The 21857-nt window shown below is 40.3% G+C and overlaps 1 protein-coding gene across 1 annotated transcript in view; it reads left to right on the top strand.

Moving 5' to 3' along the window:
• Positions 1-21857, top strand: part of OSTF1 (osteoclast stimulating factor 1) — a 51672-nt gene that overhangs the window by 21463 nt on the left and 8352 nt on the right. The window contains exons 2-8 of the mRNA XM_023627195.2: positions 2839-2885; positions 11038-11088; positions 13771-13834; positions 15524-15577; positions 16944-17051; positions 18050-18099; positions 21176-21254. Of these exons, the coding sequence (XP_023482963.1) occupies positions 2839-2885; positions 11038-11088; positions 13771-13834; positions 15524-15577; positions 16944-17051; positions 18050-18099; positions 21176-21254 (453 nt within the window). The remainder of the gene's footprint in view (positions 1-2838; positions 2886-11037; positions 11089-13770; positions 13835-15523; positions 15578-16943; positions 17052-18049; positions 18100-21175; positions 21255-21857) is intronic.

The following is a 21857-nucleotide window of genomic DNA, read 5'->3' as shown; positions in this document are numbered from 1 at the left end:
TTTCTTCCCTTCTGTAGTCTAAACCTGTAGACGTATAGAAGTAAAACATCAGTCGCAGTTGCATTAAATGTGATGTAAAATGATCAGTGAATTAAGTATCGTTATTCTCTTGAGAGACTATCCAGGGTTGGTAAACTGTGATCATGAAAGTCATCTATTTTTCTTTTTTATTCAGTTCTTTCACACCTTCTGGCTGTTTCTTTTGCATTCTTTCATTTCTGCTTGACTCAGGTTTGAGGACAGAATAAATTAAGGCCCAGAACTTTTATAATACATGGATTAAAAGGGGTCCACAGGAGCCTAATGTCCTAACACTAATTTATAAATAGGATCGTGTATGTGAAAGTGTTTTCTACAGCCTTACACAGAGTGTTCCCTTGCATAATAGCCTAGCAAGCTGCCTGATGTTCAATATTTAGTATAAATCCAAATGCAGATAAATCTCCCACTTCCTTTGAATCATGAGCATTTTAAGTAAGGCAGTTACCAAAGATATAATTACAAAAATCCGTGGCTTAGTCACACTCCAAATATTTTTTTTCTGATTCTTTAATTTATATTGAATTTTATCTAAGCTCATTAAGTTGACATTGGATCTTGTTTCCAAAGTTAACTGTAGCACATCTCATTGCTGCCATTCCCTCCAAGGAGCAAGAAAGTTCTCTCATTATTGATTTGGTCACAGCGGATGGGTTCCTTGTGTACCTTGTCTTTGGAAAGTGTGAAGTCATCAAGATAGCTAATGTCCGCTCTCAGAGACACAACAGGCTTAGCAGAAAGTATTTCTCCTGGCAGCTCTTGCTTCTGTTTCCTTTCTCAGGCCTGTGCGTGTGGGTAAAAAGCAAACTCAAATGAAAAAAAGTTTTCACTTTTGCGTCTGCCTCTTAACCTCATTGTAGTAGAGTGGGAAAGACGTGGCACTAGAATTTAGATCACAGAAATCGTATTTTCTTGCAGACACGCTGAGTAACAAGATCTGAGCTGCTCTTCTATATTAGGGCGTTGAGAAAAAAGAATGATTCCCACTGCCCCCCCATGAAAGTATCTTTACTGTTTTCATTGACTGGAAAAACAACACGTGCTCAGTGTAATGAATATAAACGATACATGTAAAGTAGAATGTGAGGGTTCCCAGTAATTGGTGCTATCATTCAAAGGGTCTGTGGGTTAATGTAAGCAGGATGGTACTTGGCGTACTGTTCCATAACCTGCTTTTTCCTCTGAATTTTTGCAGACTCTTTGCTACGTCAGTGTCTGTAGATCTGTCTACAGCATTCTTTTTTAATGACTCTATCGTGTGGATGGATCAGAGTTGACTTACATAGTCCTCTCTTAATGGACATTACATCATTTCCCATTTTCTGGTGTTCTAAACCTGCGTCATTCAATATGCTGGCCAGCCGCATGTGGCAGTTTCACTTAATTAAAATTAAATAATGTTTAAAAATCAGCTCCTCAGTCACACTGGCCACATTTCAAGTGCTCGGTAGCTACATATGACTAGTGCAGATGTAAAACTTTTCCGTCATTGCATAAAGTTATACTGGACACAGCTGTTCTGAACTACTGGTTTTCACACTTTTTTGGGTGCATGTTTCCGTTCCTCGATTCATCCATTCTTCATCCATTCAACGAATAATTAGTAAGTGCCTCCTATGTGCCAGGCATGGTGCTAGGTATTTGGGTATCTCATTTAAAAAACAAAAACTCCTGTCCTTACAACGCTTACATTCTATCAGCAAAAGGTTTTGAATACTCACTCCCAATAAATGTACATGTAGTTATAAGTTGTATGTGTCTATTATGCTGTCATATTGTAAAACATGTTAAAAATAGGAATGAAAAAGAATAAGATAAAAATGGAAATAATTTCTGAGGTGGTCTGCCTCCATCCCATCTTGGGGGCTACTGTTCTGAATGATGCTCTTACACTGCACGGTCATCTGGAAACATTCTTCCAGTGCCGAAACTGAAGTGTTATCACATTTTGAATAGGTATTCATTTTATCTTGATGTAGCTTCTAACTCTATTTATTTCATAAAAAGAGCTTTTTTTTATTTTGCCATCTGTAGGCTTTTTCCGACACTGTTTGAATTTGTTCTCTTACATACATATTTATTTAGCAAGCATTTATTAAGTTCATACTGTATGTGCCAGGTAACTGCTGGGAAATTGAACAAGTTAGGATTTCCTGCTCTTAAATGAAATAGGGCAGCAAATCAGTGTTTCTGATATGCGGTGTTACAGAAACGCAGCACAGGAGTGTGTAAAGAAAGGTACTGTTTGGTAGAATGGAGAACAACTTTCATCTCTCATGAACACGACCTCCTCTTTGCTTAGTTACTGCATTCTTTTCTCTGTTTTGAGACTTAATGGAATATAGTCTTCTCCAAAAGGTACTATTTTTCTCCATGGTATTTCTTTTCTTTTGGAAAATATAAACTCCTAAACCATTGCTTTAAGAATATTACACCACTGTCAATTGTCACGTTAAGTCTCTCTTTCTATGAAGACACTCATCTTTCTATTTTTAACTTGTATCTTAGGTTTGGAAGGGCTCTGTATAGGACAGAAACTGAGTACAAATTAATATATAGCTCCTGTTGTTTGAGAGGAGAAAGCAAAATCATCCCACAGAGGTGTGTGTTTACTCATGCTTTCATTTAACAAATATTTAAAAAATACCTCCTATGCAGAAAAAGCACTTAATTCCAAGATAAATTTCCCACATGGGCTTTTAATTAGGGAATTTTTGAAGACTATAATGGATAGTACCACTTAGAGTATATTTAGAGATGAAAAAATTGATCACCTGTTGTTTTTTCTCTCTCTTTTAGGGCAGGTTAAAGTGTTCAGAGCGCTGTATACGTTTGAACCCAGAACTGTAAGTATTCAGTTTCTAACTTTAAAATTGGCATAGAGGGGGCTGGCCCCGTGGCCGAGTGGTTAAGTTCACGCGCTCTGCTGCAGGCAGCCCAGTGTTTCGTTGGTTCGAATCCTGGGCGCGGACATGGCACTGCTCATCAGACCACGCTGAGGCAGCGTCCCACATGCCACAACTAGAAGAACCCACAACGAAGAATATACAACTATGTACCATGGGGGCTTTGGGGAGAAAAAGGAAATAATAAAATCTTAAAAAAAAAAAAAATTGGCATAGAAACCTGAGGTGATCTCATTTAGGTACTTCCTCTGGCCTAAATGGCCTGCCTTTTCTTTGGTAGACATAAATAATTCGTTAGAGTGGATGTTCGGTCACTTCCCACTGTGTTCTAGAGGTGTGAAAACTAAGCCACTTGGTTGATCTGCACGTCCTCCCTGTCTCATGGTCACGTAGTCATCTTGTGCTGCTTCTCCCCCATGTGGTGACACCATCTGCTTTAAAATCACCAAGTGACCTGCACGTGACCCCGTCTTAGTCATCTTCCTCTAAATCTCATGCTAACCTCCCCCGATCTCCCTTGACTCTCTATCTCAAACTACATTTTAATGGCACCTCTGGCAACTGCCCAGAGCAATTTTTTTATGTGTCTGCTGTATGAATTTTCCATTGTTATAGTTTCTGGTATCCATCCATAAATCCACCTATTATGTGCCAGACGTGGGTCCAGGTCTTAGTGATAATGCAGTGGCAACGGAAAGGATGCTCTTATGGAGCTCACATCCCAATGGGAAGGGACAGACAGCCAGTTGACAAATGAATGTCTGTCAGGGCCTGATAAGTGCTATGAAGAAAACCAAGGAGGGTAAGGGACAATGGGGTTATGGAGGGAGAGTGTTATTTTCAGTAGGGTATTCAGGGATGGCCTCTCTAAAAACGTGACATTTGAGCAAAGACCCGAAGGAAGTGAGGGAACAGTAAGTGCAAGGAGATCCTCAGTGGGTTCTAGAAACAGCAGGGAGGACAGTGGGGCTAGGAAGATTGTTGACAAGGGTGAGAGAGATAGGGGATGAGTTCTAAGGGCTGGGTCCTTTTGGGCCTTGTGGGTCTCGTTTGGATTTTGCTTAAGATGAGAAGCAGTTGGATGTTTTTGAGTATAAGAGTGATTAGATAGTTAAATTTTAGAAGAATCACTCTGAGGTGTGAAAAACCATCTAGGAGAGTAAGACTGGAAGAACGGTCTCCCCTAATGGGAGTCCGGACACTTAGGAGGCAGGTAAGAAGGAAACCAAGAAGGAACCCTGCTCTCATTGACTCTTTTACTCACTGGAGAGGAGAGCCTGCCCACTGTGGGCAGCCAGCTTGCTGCGGCTTCGTCTGGGTTTGTCCTGGACCCTGTTGTGCCCAGAGCAGTCACCACAGGACAAGTGGCACTGAATATTGATTCACTGCCATCAGGCTGGGTCCTGCCTTCAAGTCCCAAATCTGTCATTTACTCACTGTGCAAATATACTTAACCTCGTGGCCATCACTTCCCTCATTTGAAATGAGAACAATGTTAACTTTCCTGCAGTAGAAACTTGCTGTGAGCATGGAATGAGGTCACTAGTTAAGGCCTACCACGTGGTGAATGCCGCCAAATGGCAGCAACTAACATGGCTAATACAGAGTATGTGTGTGTTCAGATGAGTTCTCCCAAGACTTTGTAAACAAAATGTTTCTGGAACAGGTAAGGGATTTGGTGGGTGGAGATGATGCTGGGTCGGTGAGCCGAGGAGTCGAAAGAAAGATTTCTTAGACTCTTAAGATCTGGCAGTAGTGCTCTTTTATTTAGAGAATAGAATAGCATGGGGTCAGGACCCATGGGCAGTCAGAACTTCTGCTGCTGCCATGGGAACAGGACCCGTGGGCAGTCAGAGCTGCTGCGTGGGGACAGGACCCACGGGCAGTCAGAGATGCTGCTGACATGGGGAGCTGCTGCTGCTGCTGCTGGCATGGGGACAGGACCCATGGGCAGGTAGAGCTGCTGCTGGCATGTTGCTGTTGCTGCTGCAGCTTCTGCTGCAAAGTTGGGTGGAGAGTAAGGCTAAATTTAAGGCATAGGTATGTGAGTTATCTCTTTGCAAGACAAAGGAATATGTAAAAAAGTTAAAATGGTGTCAGTGCCCATAGGGTCCGGCCAATTTTAGATAAGAATCAAACCCGATTGAGTAAATGGCAGAAGTCACCGCTTGAATATTATCCTCAGCTAAAGACAAAGGAGGATTTGGGGAGGGGGGGGGAGTCAGTTACATGAGGTTGCCAGACAGTAAACAACTTAAGTTCTTGCCTCTGGCATTGATTAAGAGTTTCTAGAGATAAGGCCATCCCCCTTCTTCCTGGCACAGAGAGGGAGGCATGTTCACAGATACAGGTTTCCCTTAGAAATGTAAATGTTTCCCAACAAAGGGACAAGCAAATTCTACTCCTGGGAGCCTGCTTCTCATATGTAGTTTTAAAATTAACCAGCCTAAAAATCCTCATCAGAGATAAGTCTCATTTGTTTATTCTTCTCACCAAGAGGCTCCGGTGACATCTCTCCTGGGTCGGTGATGGTGGGGAATGGGCAGTGGGTTAGTCTGCTAGGGCTGCTGTAGCTAAGTACTGCAGACTGCATTGCTTAACCAACAAAAATTTACTTTCTCAGAATTCTGGAGGCTGGAAGTGTGAGATCAGGGTGTCAGCAGGGTTGGTTTCCTCTGAGGCCTCTCTCCTTAGCTTCTAGATGGCCGTCTTCTCCCCGTGTCCTCATGGTCTTCTGGACTTGTCTGTGTCCTAATCTCCTCTTCCTAAAAGGACACCAGTCAGATTGGATTAGGGCCCACTCTAATGACCTCATTTTAACTTAATTACCGCTTTAAAGAACCTATCTCCAAATACTGTCATTCTGAGATACTGAGGGTTAGGATGCAACATAGGAATTTTGGGGGAACACAAAAAGGTAAGGAAGTGTGAGGCCCAGACAGTGTCTTTGTTGTCTGCTCAGAGAGAGGGCTATCATTTCATGCCTCTGATTGTCCTAATCAGTTGTTTCCTAGGTTTTATGACCCTTGAGGTGATGGTAGTGGGAGAGGGGAGGCGGTCATCAGCTGCCCTCTGGGGCAGGTCTGTGAATAGACCATTCTCTGCCACCTCCCTCACTCTAGAATGGGACCTGCAGTTACTCAGTTTGAGACCTGAGGTGACTCCTCACTCTTTCTCCTCTCTCTCCCCAGTATCCTGTGGGTCATCACCTTTGTCCTTTCTCACTGGTCTCCTCCTCTTCCTTTGGTTCCGGTGACCTTTAACAAATGTTTTTGATTGGTTGATGTATTGATTACTTTAATCTACCTCCAGTTCTGCTCCAGATGGAGTCTCTCCACTGCTTTTTATCTTAGTTATTGTTGAATACACAGGAGAAAATAGGCATTTATTTGTTAGGTTTTTTGAGTATTCTGTATTTAACATGCTGTTGTATTTTGTATTTTTTTTAATATCCCTGGTCCCAAGGATCCTAGGCTGCAGAGCAGTGCTACTGATTCATCCTGTAGGTACTTGATGGTCTGTAATGACTGCCACACGCCCCACTGCCCCTCGACTCCACCTCTTTACACCTCCCCTCAGTCCACATGTTAAAAGGGAAGCGTCTGTCTGGACAGGTAGCCTTTAGCTCCCATGGGCCTTCCTGACTAGTTAAGTGCCCATGCTGTACCAGTTATTCAACATTTTGAATATCGTCCTAGAATTAGGTTAGTTTTACATTCTTCTTCTGAAGGAGAACTTCTGTCGGACAACGCTGGAAGCTCAGTCTGGTCTTGCTCCGCTGTGACCAGTAGCCATCTTTGGTGGGATAGATGTCCCCCGGTACATCCTAAACTGACCTGGCATTCTTAAGGTCATTGGACCAGGCAAGATAGAAGGGCTGAGCTGGACTCTTCGGGACCATTGCCAACGCGTGCAGTACCCCAGGGAGGCCTGGGTCCAGTTTTTAGCTACTATTCCACCCTCAGGAGATGGGGACAGCAATGCCCACCTCCAGTCTTGGTGTCCACTGAACAGATAGAACACTTGACGGCTTATGGCTCCTGGTTCTTCCTGCCAATCCATCTCTCCTCTTTCTTGCTTGAAGGCAAGGTAGTCCTGGCACCACCCAGCCCTGTTTGGTTCTTATTTCTCACCCAACCCCCAGTCCAGTAAAGTGTCATACAGAGACCTGGCTGGACTGGATAGACCAGTGTGAAGATATGCTGATGGAGAGAGAAGAGCATTTGCAGTGTGCTGGGGGTGTATTGATTTCTAAAGGGAAACTAGTGGGACCCTGCTCTATCATGTAATGTTTGCTGGGCTTTGCTAGGTCTATAGCGCTATGTGTGGAAGAGGGAGCCCTAGAATGGATTCCAAAAGCTGAAATAGGAGCACAGCCCTGCCGCTCATTCACTGTGTGGTTTGTAACAAGTTCTTCAACCTCTCTGAGCCTGGTTGTGAAACGGAGATTATACCCGTGACCCAGCCCTGCCTGACGGGCTGTGGTGAGGATCAAATGAGATAACTATGCTTTGCAAGTGTAAGGTGCTGCAGCTGGTTTTGTTGTACTGCATTATGTGGAGGTGGGGGAGTTGGAAATGACAGCTATTTTCCATGGCCACCACTTTTTAACCGTGTCATGACACCATGATGACCAATAATGGCTATGCATGACCCTTCTGAATGAGAGAAAGCATAGGTGGTGGTGAAGAGCAGGGACTCTAGAATCTGTCTGTCATGATTAAAGTCTGGGGTCTACCATGTACCTGCCCCAAGGCCTTGAACAAGTTTCTCATCTATAATGTGGCGATAAGAACAGCACCCACCCCACAGTGTTGCTGGTGAGGGTTAAACTAGTTAATATTTGTGAATGTCCAGACCAGTGCCTGGCAGCTAATAACACTATAAAGTGTTAAATAAAAACATCAAAGGGGAATTTGATTTGTTTTTATTAATTTTGAGGGGTCCAGGTTGATAAATCTGAAAATGTCAGAAGTATCCCACAGTCTTTCTAAAATTTTTCATAAAATGTGTATTTGCCTAAACCAACAAAATTAATGCCTTGGGAATTATATGTTACCAAGAATATATGGAATGGGAGTGAGACTACACTTAAAGTTTGTACTCATTGCTGTAACGTCCCCGGGACCAACAATTTACTTGTTCTGATACCTTGTGGTTCTTCAAGGAGAGAGGGAAGGAGGAATGTGGTTAAAAACCAAAGAGCACTCTGGAAATAGAGAAGTGCTTCCTTGATTGTGTCACTATCTTCCCATTTCTGTTCCACGAATAGGATGCCAGGAATTTAGAAGTAAATCCTCACTGAATAATTTACACTGTGTCCTGCAAATGGTTTCTTAATGGAAAGTGTCAATATTTTAGGCAAAATCTATCTAAATTTTAAAAGCAGAAATTACCTTGTTGTCTGTACTGCCACCAATAGTCTGAAGAATTTGCTAGCACACCTGCTTGGCTAGGTTAGGAAAAACTGCCCCCAGTTTCTTTGGAAGAAGGTATTTTATGGGTAGTAGTATTGTGCGTCTGGGAGCTATTGATTGAAAAGAGAATAAACTATCCACTCTCCTTTCTCAGGATGAAAAAACAGTGAGACCTTTTTTCGCCTGACTGAAATCGACCGCCTGTTGTTGTTGCCTTAGTTGAAAAACAAGTCTGACCTAATAGGTCGCTTGTGGCAGACGCCACCACTGAACGGCAGCCATTAATTTTAAAAACCGAAACAGCACTGAGAAGTATCGAAATGACTGTACTTAGTGATATTTTCCTGATGATGCACTTTACCAAACCACGAAGGACGTGGATTACTTAAAAGATGTTAAGAGTTTAAACTGTTCTTGGCTCTATGGCCTTTTTTTAAATTGAGGTAAAATTCACATAACATAAAATTAACCATTTTAAAGTGAACGATTCAGTGGCTTTTAATACAGTCACAATGTTGTGCAGCCGCCACCTCTGTCTAGTCCAAAACATTTTTATCACCCCAAAAGAAAACCCTGTATCCGCTAAGCACTTACTTCCCATTCTTCCAGGCTTTATTCCCCTTTTTATGAGAAAGGCTAATCATAGGAATTGTGTCTGTGTGCTGTGTCATCTTAAGTTACTTGTTCGATTCTTTTTCAAAAGTGCTTTTTTGTTTCAAGGGTGAATGAGCTTATTAAACGTGGAAATTTAGGCAGACTTGACTTTTGTGATTTTAGAAGGAGGCCATATCTGTAGGGAGAGATGAATCTTTAACTTTGATGAAAGCACTGATTGAGAGGATTCATTGTTAGACGTAAGTGGGCAAGGTTAGCTCATGGACAGGTACAGGGCAAGAAGGGCCTGGGATGGTTCCAAGACCGGAAGGATCTCTTCAAGGCATTGAACTCTTTCAAAACTGCAAAAAACTCAGAGTCACTCCAGAAAAATGCTAAGTTTTCACATATATTCTGTTTTCCTTACTTCTTTATATCCTACTTCATTCTCCCCTCCCATCCCTTACTGTCATCTAAAGGAGAGATAGTCAATGGTGTTAAAATTGCCAGTAAAGGCCAACCGCACTGTTATGGGGATGGCCACTGCGTCTGGCTGGGATGCTACGGTGGTAAGTGAGCTCTTTTCCGGCCTCTCTCAGGGTGATCCAGTTTGCAGCAGAGAAATGCTACAGGAAATAGTTTGTTTCCTGAGTCACTTTCAATATCTGTCATATATTGGTGGTAATATCGATGATAGAGCATTAGAACATTTTAGAGAAAGATTAGAGAAAATCTTAGAGGGCTTTACTTTTTTTCTCCTTAATGCCTGTTTCAAATAATATTAAAGTGTGTCCTTGAGTCTACATAGTTTCAACTAATTTTGCATAGCTTTTGCTGTGTGTAAGGCCAGTCTCTGTAAATCCAAGTTTAAATGCAACAAATGCTTCAGTAAGTTGCCTTTTAAAGGGACTCAGCCATTTTTTGGTATCATTAATCATCATTTGCTAACTTTTATATCTGAATTCATGATATATCTAAATATCCATGTTTTGTGGTTGTTTAAAGCATGATAGAGCTAATATAGTCCTCATTTATATTTGGGGGAAATAGTAGTAATAATAATATAGTTCATCTTGAAATTAAATAAATTACTAGTGCAGAGTCATATTTATTGCCCTAGTCTGCAACTGAGAGAGGAGATAGATAAATGGAAAAATGAATGGATAAAATAATTTGTTTCTCTAGCATAGTTTTTATTTGTATGGAACGGTGTCCAGTAACAACAGTAGCAACATAAACATTTCTCAATATCTGAAACTCACTCTCAATAGACATCATCATATTTATTCATAAAGTTATGCTGGTAAGTGTTATCTTCTGATGGGAAAAAGAAGACGCTTAATTAAAGTGCCTAGCTGTATTCAGAGAGTTTGTAGTACGTTTGCCTGGTACAGGCCAGAGCAGGTGTTGACTCTGCAACCCCTTAGAGCTGCTTATGGTCGAGATTGTCGAGTTACTGCTTCACATCTTCCACCTCTTCAGCCGTATTCGTGGTTGAATTATGTATTAACTCTGCTCGTATATGAAATATTCCTTCTCTCTGAACTTGAAGAGATGGGATAATGGTTTTCTCAAGATAAGCAGATAGCAGATGTTGATATGAAGGTGTTCAAGGATTGAAACCTAATCATTTAGGACAGAGCACCAAGCTTTTAGTTATTTTTCATGGTTTTAATTCTAGACATTTATCTTTTGTGAAAAATATGTATCACCTTTTAGAACTCTACAAGGAAGAAACTTTATTAATGTTCTGTTTCCATATAGAAATGTCCTGCTTTCACTGTGGAAGAATATCAGGGATGTGTGTTGTGGCGGGGGGTGGGGGGGTGGTGCTGAATCCTTATTTGTTACATGTGTAGTTCTTTGAAGTTCATCATGGGGAAAATTCAGCTTCCTACACATGTATTAATTTGTTAATAATGTTTTGTTATATGGTTTATATGCTGATTTAAGTATATAAAAACCACATTGTCTATAAGGATACACTACGATTTGGAGTCTATATAATTGTTATCATAATCACTGTATTCTAAATCAAAAAATCACATGGAGTCAAACTTGTAAATATCTTTTTCTTTTAGCCAGATGAGTTGTACTTTGAGGAAGGCGATATTATCTACATTACTGACATGGTAAGTCCAGCTAATATTTTGTAATACCATGTATGAACTAAAGATATATAATATGACTATTTTGTATAGCCATAATATTGTACATCATTTAAAAATGTATCTATATAGAAATACATATGCCCAAGTCTATTCATTTTAGCACAGTTTGTAATAGCATAAGATTAGAAATAGCCCTTATGTCCCTCGGTAGGAAAATATTTGAATAAACTTTGGTATGTCTGTAAATGGAGTATTATACAGCTATAAAAAGGAATGAGGAATATCTCTATATACTATTATAGGATAATTTAAGTGAAAAAAACAGGGTGAGAAAATATGGATAGTATGCCTTCATTTATCTAAGGAAGGGTGAAAGGACACACATATACCTATTTTCCTCAATTTAAAATAAAAAGTCAAAGGAATAGTCATAAAATAAAATTTAAATACAGTTTCTTCTATGTGGGGGAAGGGAAATAGAGTAGAGGAAACATAGATGGGAGATAGACTTTCAAAAAATTATACCTTGTTATGGAGATCAGACTTTGGAATCGTGTAACTTTTGCATAGTTATAAAATTAAGTTAGATGGTAAAAATCACTTCCTGAAAATTAAAAGCAGAATGAATCAAATGAATTTAATTATACCCCAGGTAATTGGCATAACCACACAGAGAGGAACTATTCTAAGGGATTTTAAGATTTTAAGAGCCCAACTACAAATATCTGGTAGAATATATATGAAGGACAAAAAGAACTGCCAAAAAAGATTGTAAACTGTTTTTAATCATAATCTTGTTGGAGAAGTGATGGTATTGCTCTTCCGAGATCTTTGCATGTGTATTATGGTTTAGAGCAAATGAATCATTAGGTCAATGATGTTGAAAACTGGGATTTTCAGCCTGCAAGAAAGCATATACAGATGTAAGATCAATGAGGTTAAATAAAAACCCTGTAGCTCTGCATTTGAATTGGAAGTATGTTATATATTTTCTAAAATAAAACAAAACAAAAATACTTGCTGCTCTGTCCTTAGAAAAGGCCTAAACAAAATGACCAACTCAATAATAATATGTTATTTCCCATTAAAAGGAACAAGGCTCCTTTGAGAAATGTGCAGTACCAGGTTAGGGAGAGCAAAGGTACGAGATAATCTCAGAACATTTTGTTATTTAGAAAGCAGGGAAACTACCAAAGATTGCTAGAGTCGTGTTGGAAAGACACAGGATCTAAGTGAAAGAGGCTGCCACTAGCCAAAGATAGGACAGTTTGAGCAGTCGGGGCAGCAGTTCTCAAGGATTGACACATTTCCTGTGATTAAATTCACGAGTTCCTAATGATACTGCAAAACAAACAAACATCATTGGTCACCCTGAGAGAATGCGAGGGAACCAAATTTTTATTCTGAGAACTGTTTAAGGAAAAGAATCAACATTGATTCTGCCTTTTCCGTATGAACTTCATCTCTGGGTAACCTGAGAGTTGATGAGGGAAATTTTCTCTTTAAAGAGATATTCTAGGTATTTAAATGAAGAAGGAGTGATAGAATTAGAATGTTACCCGTTTTGCAATGCCTGTGAAATAATGGATCCTGATAATGCTTGTCACTGGCTACTAACATTACAAAAAGAAAGATCGCCAGACATTGTGGGTCTCCTGATGGAAGAAATCAATACTACCTATGAAATAGTCTTGCCAAAATTGAATCTGAATCTAATTACCCCCTAGAACTAATGACCAATTTATAGGCAATATGGGGAACCAGAGGAACACATTAAATGATAACACAGTGATGAAACAGGCAAAATCCACACTGTTTGAAACTCTACAAAACAAACTGGTTTCTTTAACAAGTGTATTGTGAAAGAGTAGGGGAAAAAAAAATGGAGGAGGAACCGTAGACTAAAAGAGACTTAAAAGGCAAATCAATCAATCATATTGCATGACCTTTATTTAGATCTCAAATTATGGGCCAACTGGAAAATTGGAGTATTGATCTATATATTTGATGATATTAAGGAATTATTGTTAAGAATTTTTTTAAGCTGTGATAGAGGTATTATAATTATGTCTTTGAAAGAATCTTTATCTTTCAGAGATACATACTGCAATATTTACAGATGTGAAATAATATGATGTCTAGAATTTATTTCAAAATAATGCACAGGGGAAGGAAGTTGTGGATGAGGGTATATGTGCAACAGTATTGGCCATGAGTAAATAATTCATGCATTTGGGAAATAGGTAGATGTAGGTTCATTATACTGTTCTTTGTGTAAGTTTGAATTTTTTAATAATAAAAAGTTACCCAAAAATGAAGGTGAGATAGTTCTTTAGAACCCCACCCCCCATTTCCCTCCTCCCAAAATCTTGAAGCTAAGAGAAATTAGACTCTGGACAAAGAAATCCTATAGAGAGTCTAAACTGGGTGTAATTTTTTTCTTGTTTTTCGTAAGATCTCTGTTTGATTTGTTTAATTGTTGAGGCTCTGTGATGAAGTATATTTGATGTGTTACAGGCAGATGTGACTATTTGTAATTTGGTGATAAGGGGAATGGACATCTATAGGTGAGGATGCTTGACCATTGTGACCAGGCCCAATGGACATTTTGTAGGGCAGGTACATTCCAGGAACCTCATGGTTTTAAAAGTGACTGAATGTAAATTGATTTGCTACCACTTAATTTAACTCTTCTTTCACCAGAGTGATACCAATTGGTGGAAAGGCACTTCCAAAGGCAGGACTGGACTGATCCCAAGCAACTATGGTAAGCTTGGCCATGGTGGCTTTACTTTGTCTGTCCTTTGTGCACTGTTGGTTATCTGGTTCCTGAGGCCTTTCTGCTTGCTGCTGTGGCTGAGAAATCAGTGGAGTTATGGCCAGTCTATGACATTTTCTGCTCCATGAGCCTCCCGTTAGTAAAATGGTCATGGACATCGGTGGGGCTTGAGCTTGACTTCTTGGCTTAAGAAAACACGTTGTAGCATTCTTGAAAGAACCCACGATTTCCAAGGAAAGGCTTATGGTTTTACTTGATTCAACTCTTAGGAACATTTTTCTGTCTTTTTTTTCTTTTCCTGTTAAACCAAATTTCACCCATGGTGTCTTAAACTAACCTTTCTTTTGTGATGAAGTAATCCTGCCTTGTTAATTCACGTTTGGGGCAGTGATGTTCTTCAAGTGTGTATTGGGGCAGTTTGGGGAGCTTGAGCAGTGAGATGTGGCCCCTGCCGTGAAGCTGCTTCTGGTTGAAAGGTGGACAAAATAGACTCACTTAGAAATCAAATCAGCAGAGTAAAGTTAAAAAGAGCACAGGATTGGTAAACAAAGATCTTGGGTTTTAATCCGTTTTCTTCCACTTCTCGTAACAAGAGACGTTAGTGAAGGCACCTAACTGCTCCCCTGGGACTATTTCCCCATCTGCATATTGAGAGGGTTTGATTTAAATCACTTCTGAGGTTCCTTTCAACTTTAGAGTTAGATGAGACCTTCGACCAATAGGCTGGCATCAGGCACAGTTCCAAGCACGGAAGGGGAACTTAGAAAATTTCAAGGAAGACACTGCAAAATTCCCAGGCGGGGATGGAGGTGGAGGGAGGGGAGCCAGGGCTGAGGCCTGGGCCCCAACACAGGGGCCTCACTTGGCCCTGGTCTTGGGGTGATACCCTTTGCAGCTGAAAAAGACTTTAAACATTTCTACACTCCTCTAACCTTTGAAATCCCTCATGTACCTCAACCGTGCATGCCATTTCCAGCCATTCATAGAGACTGAGGGCAGAAAGTCCTCCTCTGTTGCTTTGGCTCCTACGTAGCCAAGGGAGTGTCCTGTTACAGCCCTTTGTGGCGGGCAGGGGTGGGCCTGAAGTCGAATTTGAACAGCAGTCTTCTGCTGGTCCCTCCTACTGATTCTAGGACAACAGCGAGCACACCTTTAGAGGCCCGTAGGTTTGCTGATTGCCCTTTCTGAAGACAGGAAGCAGACTGTTCCCACCCAGGCACACACACAAGGGAAACAGAGTAATTTTCAGCCATCTTCAAATTGAAGTAGGGTGTTTTACAGAAAGTAAAAATGAACATCAAATACTTTCTCTTGCATTTTTGTGACGAAGTTCGTTTCTTAAGTACTTGAGTAAACTGCTGTGCAGGTCCTGGATCTGTTTGGTTTTGTTTGTACTTCTAGTTAATTGCTGTGCTTGTTTTTGTTTATACTTCCAGTTAATTACAGTGTTATTGCCTTGTTGCTAAGGTTTCATCTAACACATAATTCAGCTTCATTTAAAGCAGAAAACATCAGTTTGATTTTCCGCTATTTTTTATCTACTTTAAGTAAGGGAAGCTGTATGGTGGAAGGCCCAGGCGCCCCGGAAGCTGGGGGACTGTGATGAGGGAGTGGCTTCAGTGTGTCATTTGGGTGGCACTCTCAACATTGAGTTTGCACTTTTTCTTTTCAATCTAGTGGCTGAGCAGGCGGAATCCATTGACAATCCATTGCATGAAGCTGCAAAAAGAGGTAGGTGTGATTCTTTTTGATTGAGTAAAATGCTCAGATTTTAATTTTATAGTTTGATGACTGTTGGCAAATGTATACACCCATGTAACAGACACCTAGATCGAGATCTAGAACATCTCTGTCATCCCAGAGAGTTCCCTTCCTAGTTAAATTTCTGCCTGCCCCAGAAGCAGTCTCTCTTCTCTCTTCTATCATCCTAGTGTAATTTTAATTTTAATTTTAAAATTTCAGTCAACAAATAGTTTTCAGTGCTTTACCTACCTGTGCTTGGTGGCGAGTAGAAAGGCATGGTCTGTGACTCCCAGAGCTTAAAATCTGGTAGGGGAGAGAGGTGTGTAACAGCTCATTATAAGATGATGTGATGAGTACAGCAGTTGAAGTGTTCAGGTTAAACAGGCTGTAGAGGCCAGAATGAATAACTGGAGGTCAGGATGGCAGAGGCTGCTTGGGGGCACAGCATTTGGAAGAGTGTTAGTGCAGTGCAGGTGTGTGTGTGGTAGGGTGGGGCGGGTGAGGGAGGGTGCATCCGGGATGGGGCTTGTACCTGGGGCTTTATCCTGTAGATCAGTGCTTCTCTTCTGGGGGTCATTCCTCTCTCCAAACCCTGGTACTTTTGGCAATATCTGGAGACGTTTTGACTGTCATGACTTGGAGGATGCTACTGGCACCTTTTGGGTAGAGAGGCTGGGCGTTGCTAAACATCCTACAGGACAGCTCCCACTGCAAAGAATTCTCCAATCCCAAACATCAGTAGGGCCACTGTCGAGAAACTCTGCCATAGATAATAGGGAGTTTTTGTAAATCCTTACTTTCATTCTGTTTTAGATATTTTTGAAATCTGAGCGTGCAAAAGGAACTCGTTGGTTTAGGATGGTGCGTGACTAGAACTACTAAACTGACATTTAAAAAATTCTTCTTAAATTAGATAAATACTTAGCATATAAGGGCAGCAGCTTTGAGTAGGTTATTTAGTGTATCTTTTCTTGTAAGAACTAAAAATGCATTTTAAATATGAATATGAGTAGTGTCTGCTTATGCTTGGGTTTGTTTTTTCCCCAAGTTCTAGAATTTGAAAAAGAAAAAGAAGTATATAAATTTTTTGCAGAGTAAAAATACCCTAAGTAGATCCATTTAGGCAACTCTTCCCATTAACCTACCATTAAAAATTGATGTTAATGCTTTCCATTAATAAACTGGAAGGCAACGTGTACCATAATAAATGCATTACTGGGTAGGTCTTCATTTCAGATTTGCTGATTAATCCATTGCAAATGGGAATTTATGCAGGATGAAATTGATTAAATAAAGCAAAACAAAAAAATAAGAGACTTTTTCTTGTGTTTTTATAAACATAAAATTTTTTCAGGCAACTTGAGCTGGTTGAGAGAGTGTTTGGACAACCGAGTCGGTGTTAACGGCTTGGACAAAGCTGGAAGCACCGCGTTGTACTGGGCTTGTCACGGGGGTCACAAAGGTATTCCATTTTCTTTATTATCATAAATGTGTGTGCGGCTGAAAATGTGCTTCACCCAGGGGAGCTAGAATTACGAAAAAGAAAAAGTTGATTATTTTTTTCAAATCCATTAGAACATCATCCAAAAGCCTTGTTCCTGGAAGCTCTGTAAACCAGTGGGTAGAATTTGGTCGGTCAGCCTCACTGCGCCTACCTCTCTCTTTTGAAAGACTGGAAACTTCCTTTCCTCTCTCAGGCTTGGAATGGTTACAGGAAAACAACAGTAATATAAAAACAAACCCCACTATCTAATCTTACAGAAGAAAGGGGCAGAATTGACTCAGCTTACCTGTTCCCAAGATACGTTTTTATGACTTACATTTTAAGTTTAGTGCAAACTGTTAGATTCAGGAGAAAGACAGCATTTGCTTGAGTTAGTGATTCGGTTGATGTCTTTCTCTGTTATAATCAATAATAATGACAAATGGAATTTCTAGATGTATTTCAGCCTTGCCAAAAACCTACCACACCCACTCTTTTTTTTACCTCTCTCTACAACACACCCCAAAAATAAACCCAACGACAATGAGAAACAAAGAACCCAACAAATTAAATGGCAAAGCCAAAGGAAAATTATGGCTGTCTCCCAAAAGAACCCTATCTGATTTTAGCTAATAAACACAAATTTAATTATATGAATATTAAATATAATAGCAAATGTAAAAATATTCTTATAGATGTCATGTGAAAATGCAAAAGCCAAATTACTTGAAAAATATTTTTCCCCTAAATAATTCTACCTTTTAGAATCTTAAGTCTTCTGTTTACATAAATATTGAAAAATTTGTTATAATGATTTTCTTAAAGACTCTTCTAAAGAATCCTCCTTTTAAAAATTATTTTAATAAATAATATAGTAATAATAAATAATAAATAAATAATAAATAAAAGACTATGTCTAGTCTTTTCAGGCTTTTACGTTTCATTCTTAAAAAATATCTTTTCTATTTGCATTTCAGATATAGTGGAAATGCTATTTGCTCAACCAAACATTGAACTGAACCAACAGGTGAGCTTGCGTACGTGGAAGTCAGTTAACACACCTGCTGTGTTCTCTTTGTGCAGTTTATGGGCATGTAAAATCCTATCTCAGTATCTTTCACTGACCTTTTCCCATTTATTATCTTTCATAAAACTTTTAATCAAAATCCTACAAGCACATAGTTAAACTAAAGTTTAAATTGTGTAAAGCCCCAAATGCCTATGAACTCCTCTTGATATATCACTTTCAGCTCTGAACTCTTCTCTTTCTTCTTACCTTCATGTTCCTAAGGATTATATTTATGGAGCTATCTCAAAATTCATTGCTTCATGTGTATTTTGGCATCCTGTCTGGTAGGTGAAGATTTAAGCTTCTCACCTGCCCCACTCTCCTCTTCCAGGACCGAGCCTTTCCTCCTCTGGTCCTCCCAATGTATCATGTCATAGTTGTTGGTTATCTTACTATATGATGCTTACAGTACTAGGGCAATTTAAATATAGTTCACTGCTTGTATAACTTTTTGGTTTCTGTACTTACTGACTTTTATTTAGCTTTTGTGTGTGTGTGTCTGACTAAGACTTCTACACTGTTTTATACTCTCTTGATAGACTTTTCCAGAATGTATAAGATAATCAACTGCTTTCTTTTTTCTCCCTGGAATGATCCTTCCTGAAGACCTCATCCTCATTCTCTTATCTGAGCAACTGGGCCTCTGCTGCCCTTGGCTGTCTTCCCGGGAAACCCTTCACTCTCTCCTGTGTCGTGTCTTCGCTTTCTGGATGCTGTGTCTTCCATTTTTAGAAGAACATCTTCAAGTAGATTCTTGAGTATGGGGGGTTTGGGGTTGATTATTTGGCTGACAGAATTCGAGGTTGAAAATGATTCCCCAGCGTTCTGGCATGGCTCCGTGCTATTCTAGTTTTCAGGGTTGCTTTTGAGAGGTTGAGGCCATTTCGATGCCCATTCTTTTGTGTGTCATCTGCTTTTTCTCTCGCTCAAAATCTTGACTCTATCCTTGGTGTTCTGAAATCTCACAATAATGCACTTTAGTGTGAATCTTTGCCCAAGAATGATGACGAACTCTCTTGGCTTGGAAAAATGTCTTGTATTCGGTTTTTTGTAGCTTTTATCTGACCATTTTCTTTATTCTTTGGTTCTAGAATGCCCTTTAGTAGTTAGTTATGTTGGACCTCTTAGATTGAACCTCCAATTTTCTTAATTTTTCTCACTTTTATCTTTATGTTTATTTTGGTTATCTTTTTTTGGGGGGGGGGAGAAGATTAGCCCTGAGCTAACATCCGTACCCATCTTCCTCTACTTTACATGTGGGACGCCTGCCACAGCATGGCTTGATGAGCAGTGCGTAGGTCCACACCCAGGATCTGAACCGGCAAACCCTGGGCCGCCGAAGTGGAACATGTGAACTTAACCGCTGTGCCACTGGGCCAGCCCCCTTGGTTATCTTTTTAATTCCTCACAGCTTTGTATTTGTTTTTTATTGCTATGTAACAAATTACCACAAATTTAGCAGCTTAAGACAACACCTATTTCCGTGTATTTTCTGTGAGCCAGAATTCTGGGCAAGGTGTAGCTGAGTTCTCTGCTAAGCATCCCACAGGCTGGAATCAAGGTGTTGGCTGGAGCGGGGTTCTCATCTGGAGCTCAGGTCCTATTTCATACTCACTAGTAGCTAGGAGAATTGAGTTTGTTGTACCTGTGGTACTGGGGTCCTCAGCTTTCAGAGACCACCTCTCTCCATAGACAGTTGACAACATGGCTGTTTGCTTTCTTCCTCAAGGCCAGCTAGAGATTGTGTCTCTGGTGCCACACCTTGTTTTGGGAAAAGGCCCACCTGATTAGGTCAGGCCCACCCAGTAAATCTACCTTTTGATGAACTCAGCATCAACTGGTTAGAAACCTAATTATGAGAGTGATATCCCATTATATTCACTGGTTTCACCCATATTCAAGGGGAGGGAATTATACAGGCGGTGTAAACTAGGGGACAGGGATCTGGGGGCCATCCTAGAACTGTCTACCACAAGCTCTTTTTTTTAACTCTGTTACTTTCAAATAGCATCTTTTTCTTGTTTCATTAGGTTATAATCATTTTATATCTGTTATATATTAATTATAGCTTTTTAAAACATTTTTTGCTATTTGCTATACTGTGTCTTTTTCCTCTAAGATGCACTTATTTTGTTTGTTTTGGTCTTTCCTCAAATAGTAGAGGCTTTCCTCAAATACCTAGTGTCTTTGGCTTTCCACTCATGTGTAAGTGTGATTGGAAGTGCTGAGTGTTTTGGGGGCTTGCTGGCTGGCGGGCTTCTCCATGGAGTGAAGTGCTGAGGCCCTGGCTGTTTTGCTGGGTTATACCCATGCCACTATGAGTTCTCCTTCCCTCCCCACCTGGGGGGCTGTTCAGCTTCACAGAGAAGTATCCTCCAGCCTCCTGCCTGGGGCTCCATGCCAGAATGTATACACTGGGCAGTGGGGTAAATAAAGGCAGCTGGGAGAGGGATCTTACTGCCCAGTTTGTAGGTTTTTCAGCTGGCCTTCTGCTTTTAGTTTCCATCATTATTGCCACTTCTCTTGTACCTAGTGTCCATGAGTTTGGAAACTATCTGGTTAATTTCTCGGCAGGGTAATTCTACCCTCTGTACTGTGTCACCTGGCAGCACAGAGACAGGAAGGTGATCTGGGGTTCTGGGGTTCTAATTACTCCTTATAAACACTTTTGCCCAGTACCCTTGTTTTCACCCCTATGCCTTGTTCCTGCTCCAAGGTATCCAGGCATCTCCAGTTCCTAATTCATGCTAGGTTTCTCCGAGGTCAGATCTGCCTGCTTCCCTGGTGTCTCCCTCTGCAGGCATCTGCATCTCTGCTTGTGCTCTGCCAAGTCAGTTTCTACTTCTCCATCCCATTGCGTCTCCCTGAATGACTCATCTCTCATCTCTCCAGTCTTCTTTCCCTCTTTGGAATTTTATATGATTTTATAACTTTGTTCTCACTTTAGGTTTGCTTAGATTAAACCTAAATTCATGTGTGTTTTCAATTCACACTTCATTTTAAAAAATACTTCTTTCTCTTTTTATCACTCTAGAACAAGTTGGGAGACACAGCTTTGCATGCTGCTGCCTGGAAGGGTTATGCAGATATTGTCCAGCTGCTTCTGGCAAAAGGTAAAGTGTATGCTGAGTTTATCTCATCTTTGCTTAGCCTGAAAAATAGGCTACATCAAATTATACCTTTTGAAATAGTAGGAAGAATAATAGGCTCTTTATTTTAAAACTGGGATTTTAATCTCTACTCTGACTGTATCACAGAGTGAGATGTCTTTATTTTAAATCAAGGAAATTGTTGAGTTTATTTGTGTAAGTTTTTAGTTATAAAGTAAAACCTTGGTAAGCTTTAAAATTACGTATATTGCTTTTAGTAAGAACTTATTGTACATTTCTGCAGGATTAAAGGGCCTTAGAAGGAAAGCATACTTGTGCATGTGTGTGTTTGTGTGTGTGTGTGCATGTGCATGTGCACATACAGAGGGGATCCTCTCTGAGAAAGCTGTGGGTAAAGTTGCTGAGGCCCCTGTTTACACAGGAAAGTCTTGATTGATAAGAAAGAATGTTGTGGCTGCAGTGTCCGGCTTTGGGGTGAGCAGGTGCTAGACATACAGAGAATTGAAGTGCTAGATGGATAGAGAATGAGTGAGGATCCTTTTTTCCCTGTTTTTGCACAAGTCAGAGTGAACAGTGGAGTTATGGGCTGACCATCCATGCATTTGT

This window comes from Equus caballus, chromosome 23, assembly GCF_041296265.1.
Source record: "Equus caballus isolate H_3958 breed thoroughbred chromosome 23, TB-T2T, whole genome shotgun sequence".
In the NCBI taxonomy this organism is placed as follows: Eukaryota; Metazoa; Chordata; class Mammalia; order Perissodactyla; family Equidae; genus Equus; species Equus caballus.
This window is presented reverse-complemented; position numbering and strand designations above follow the sequence as displayed.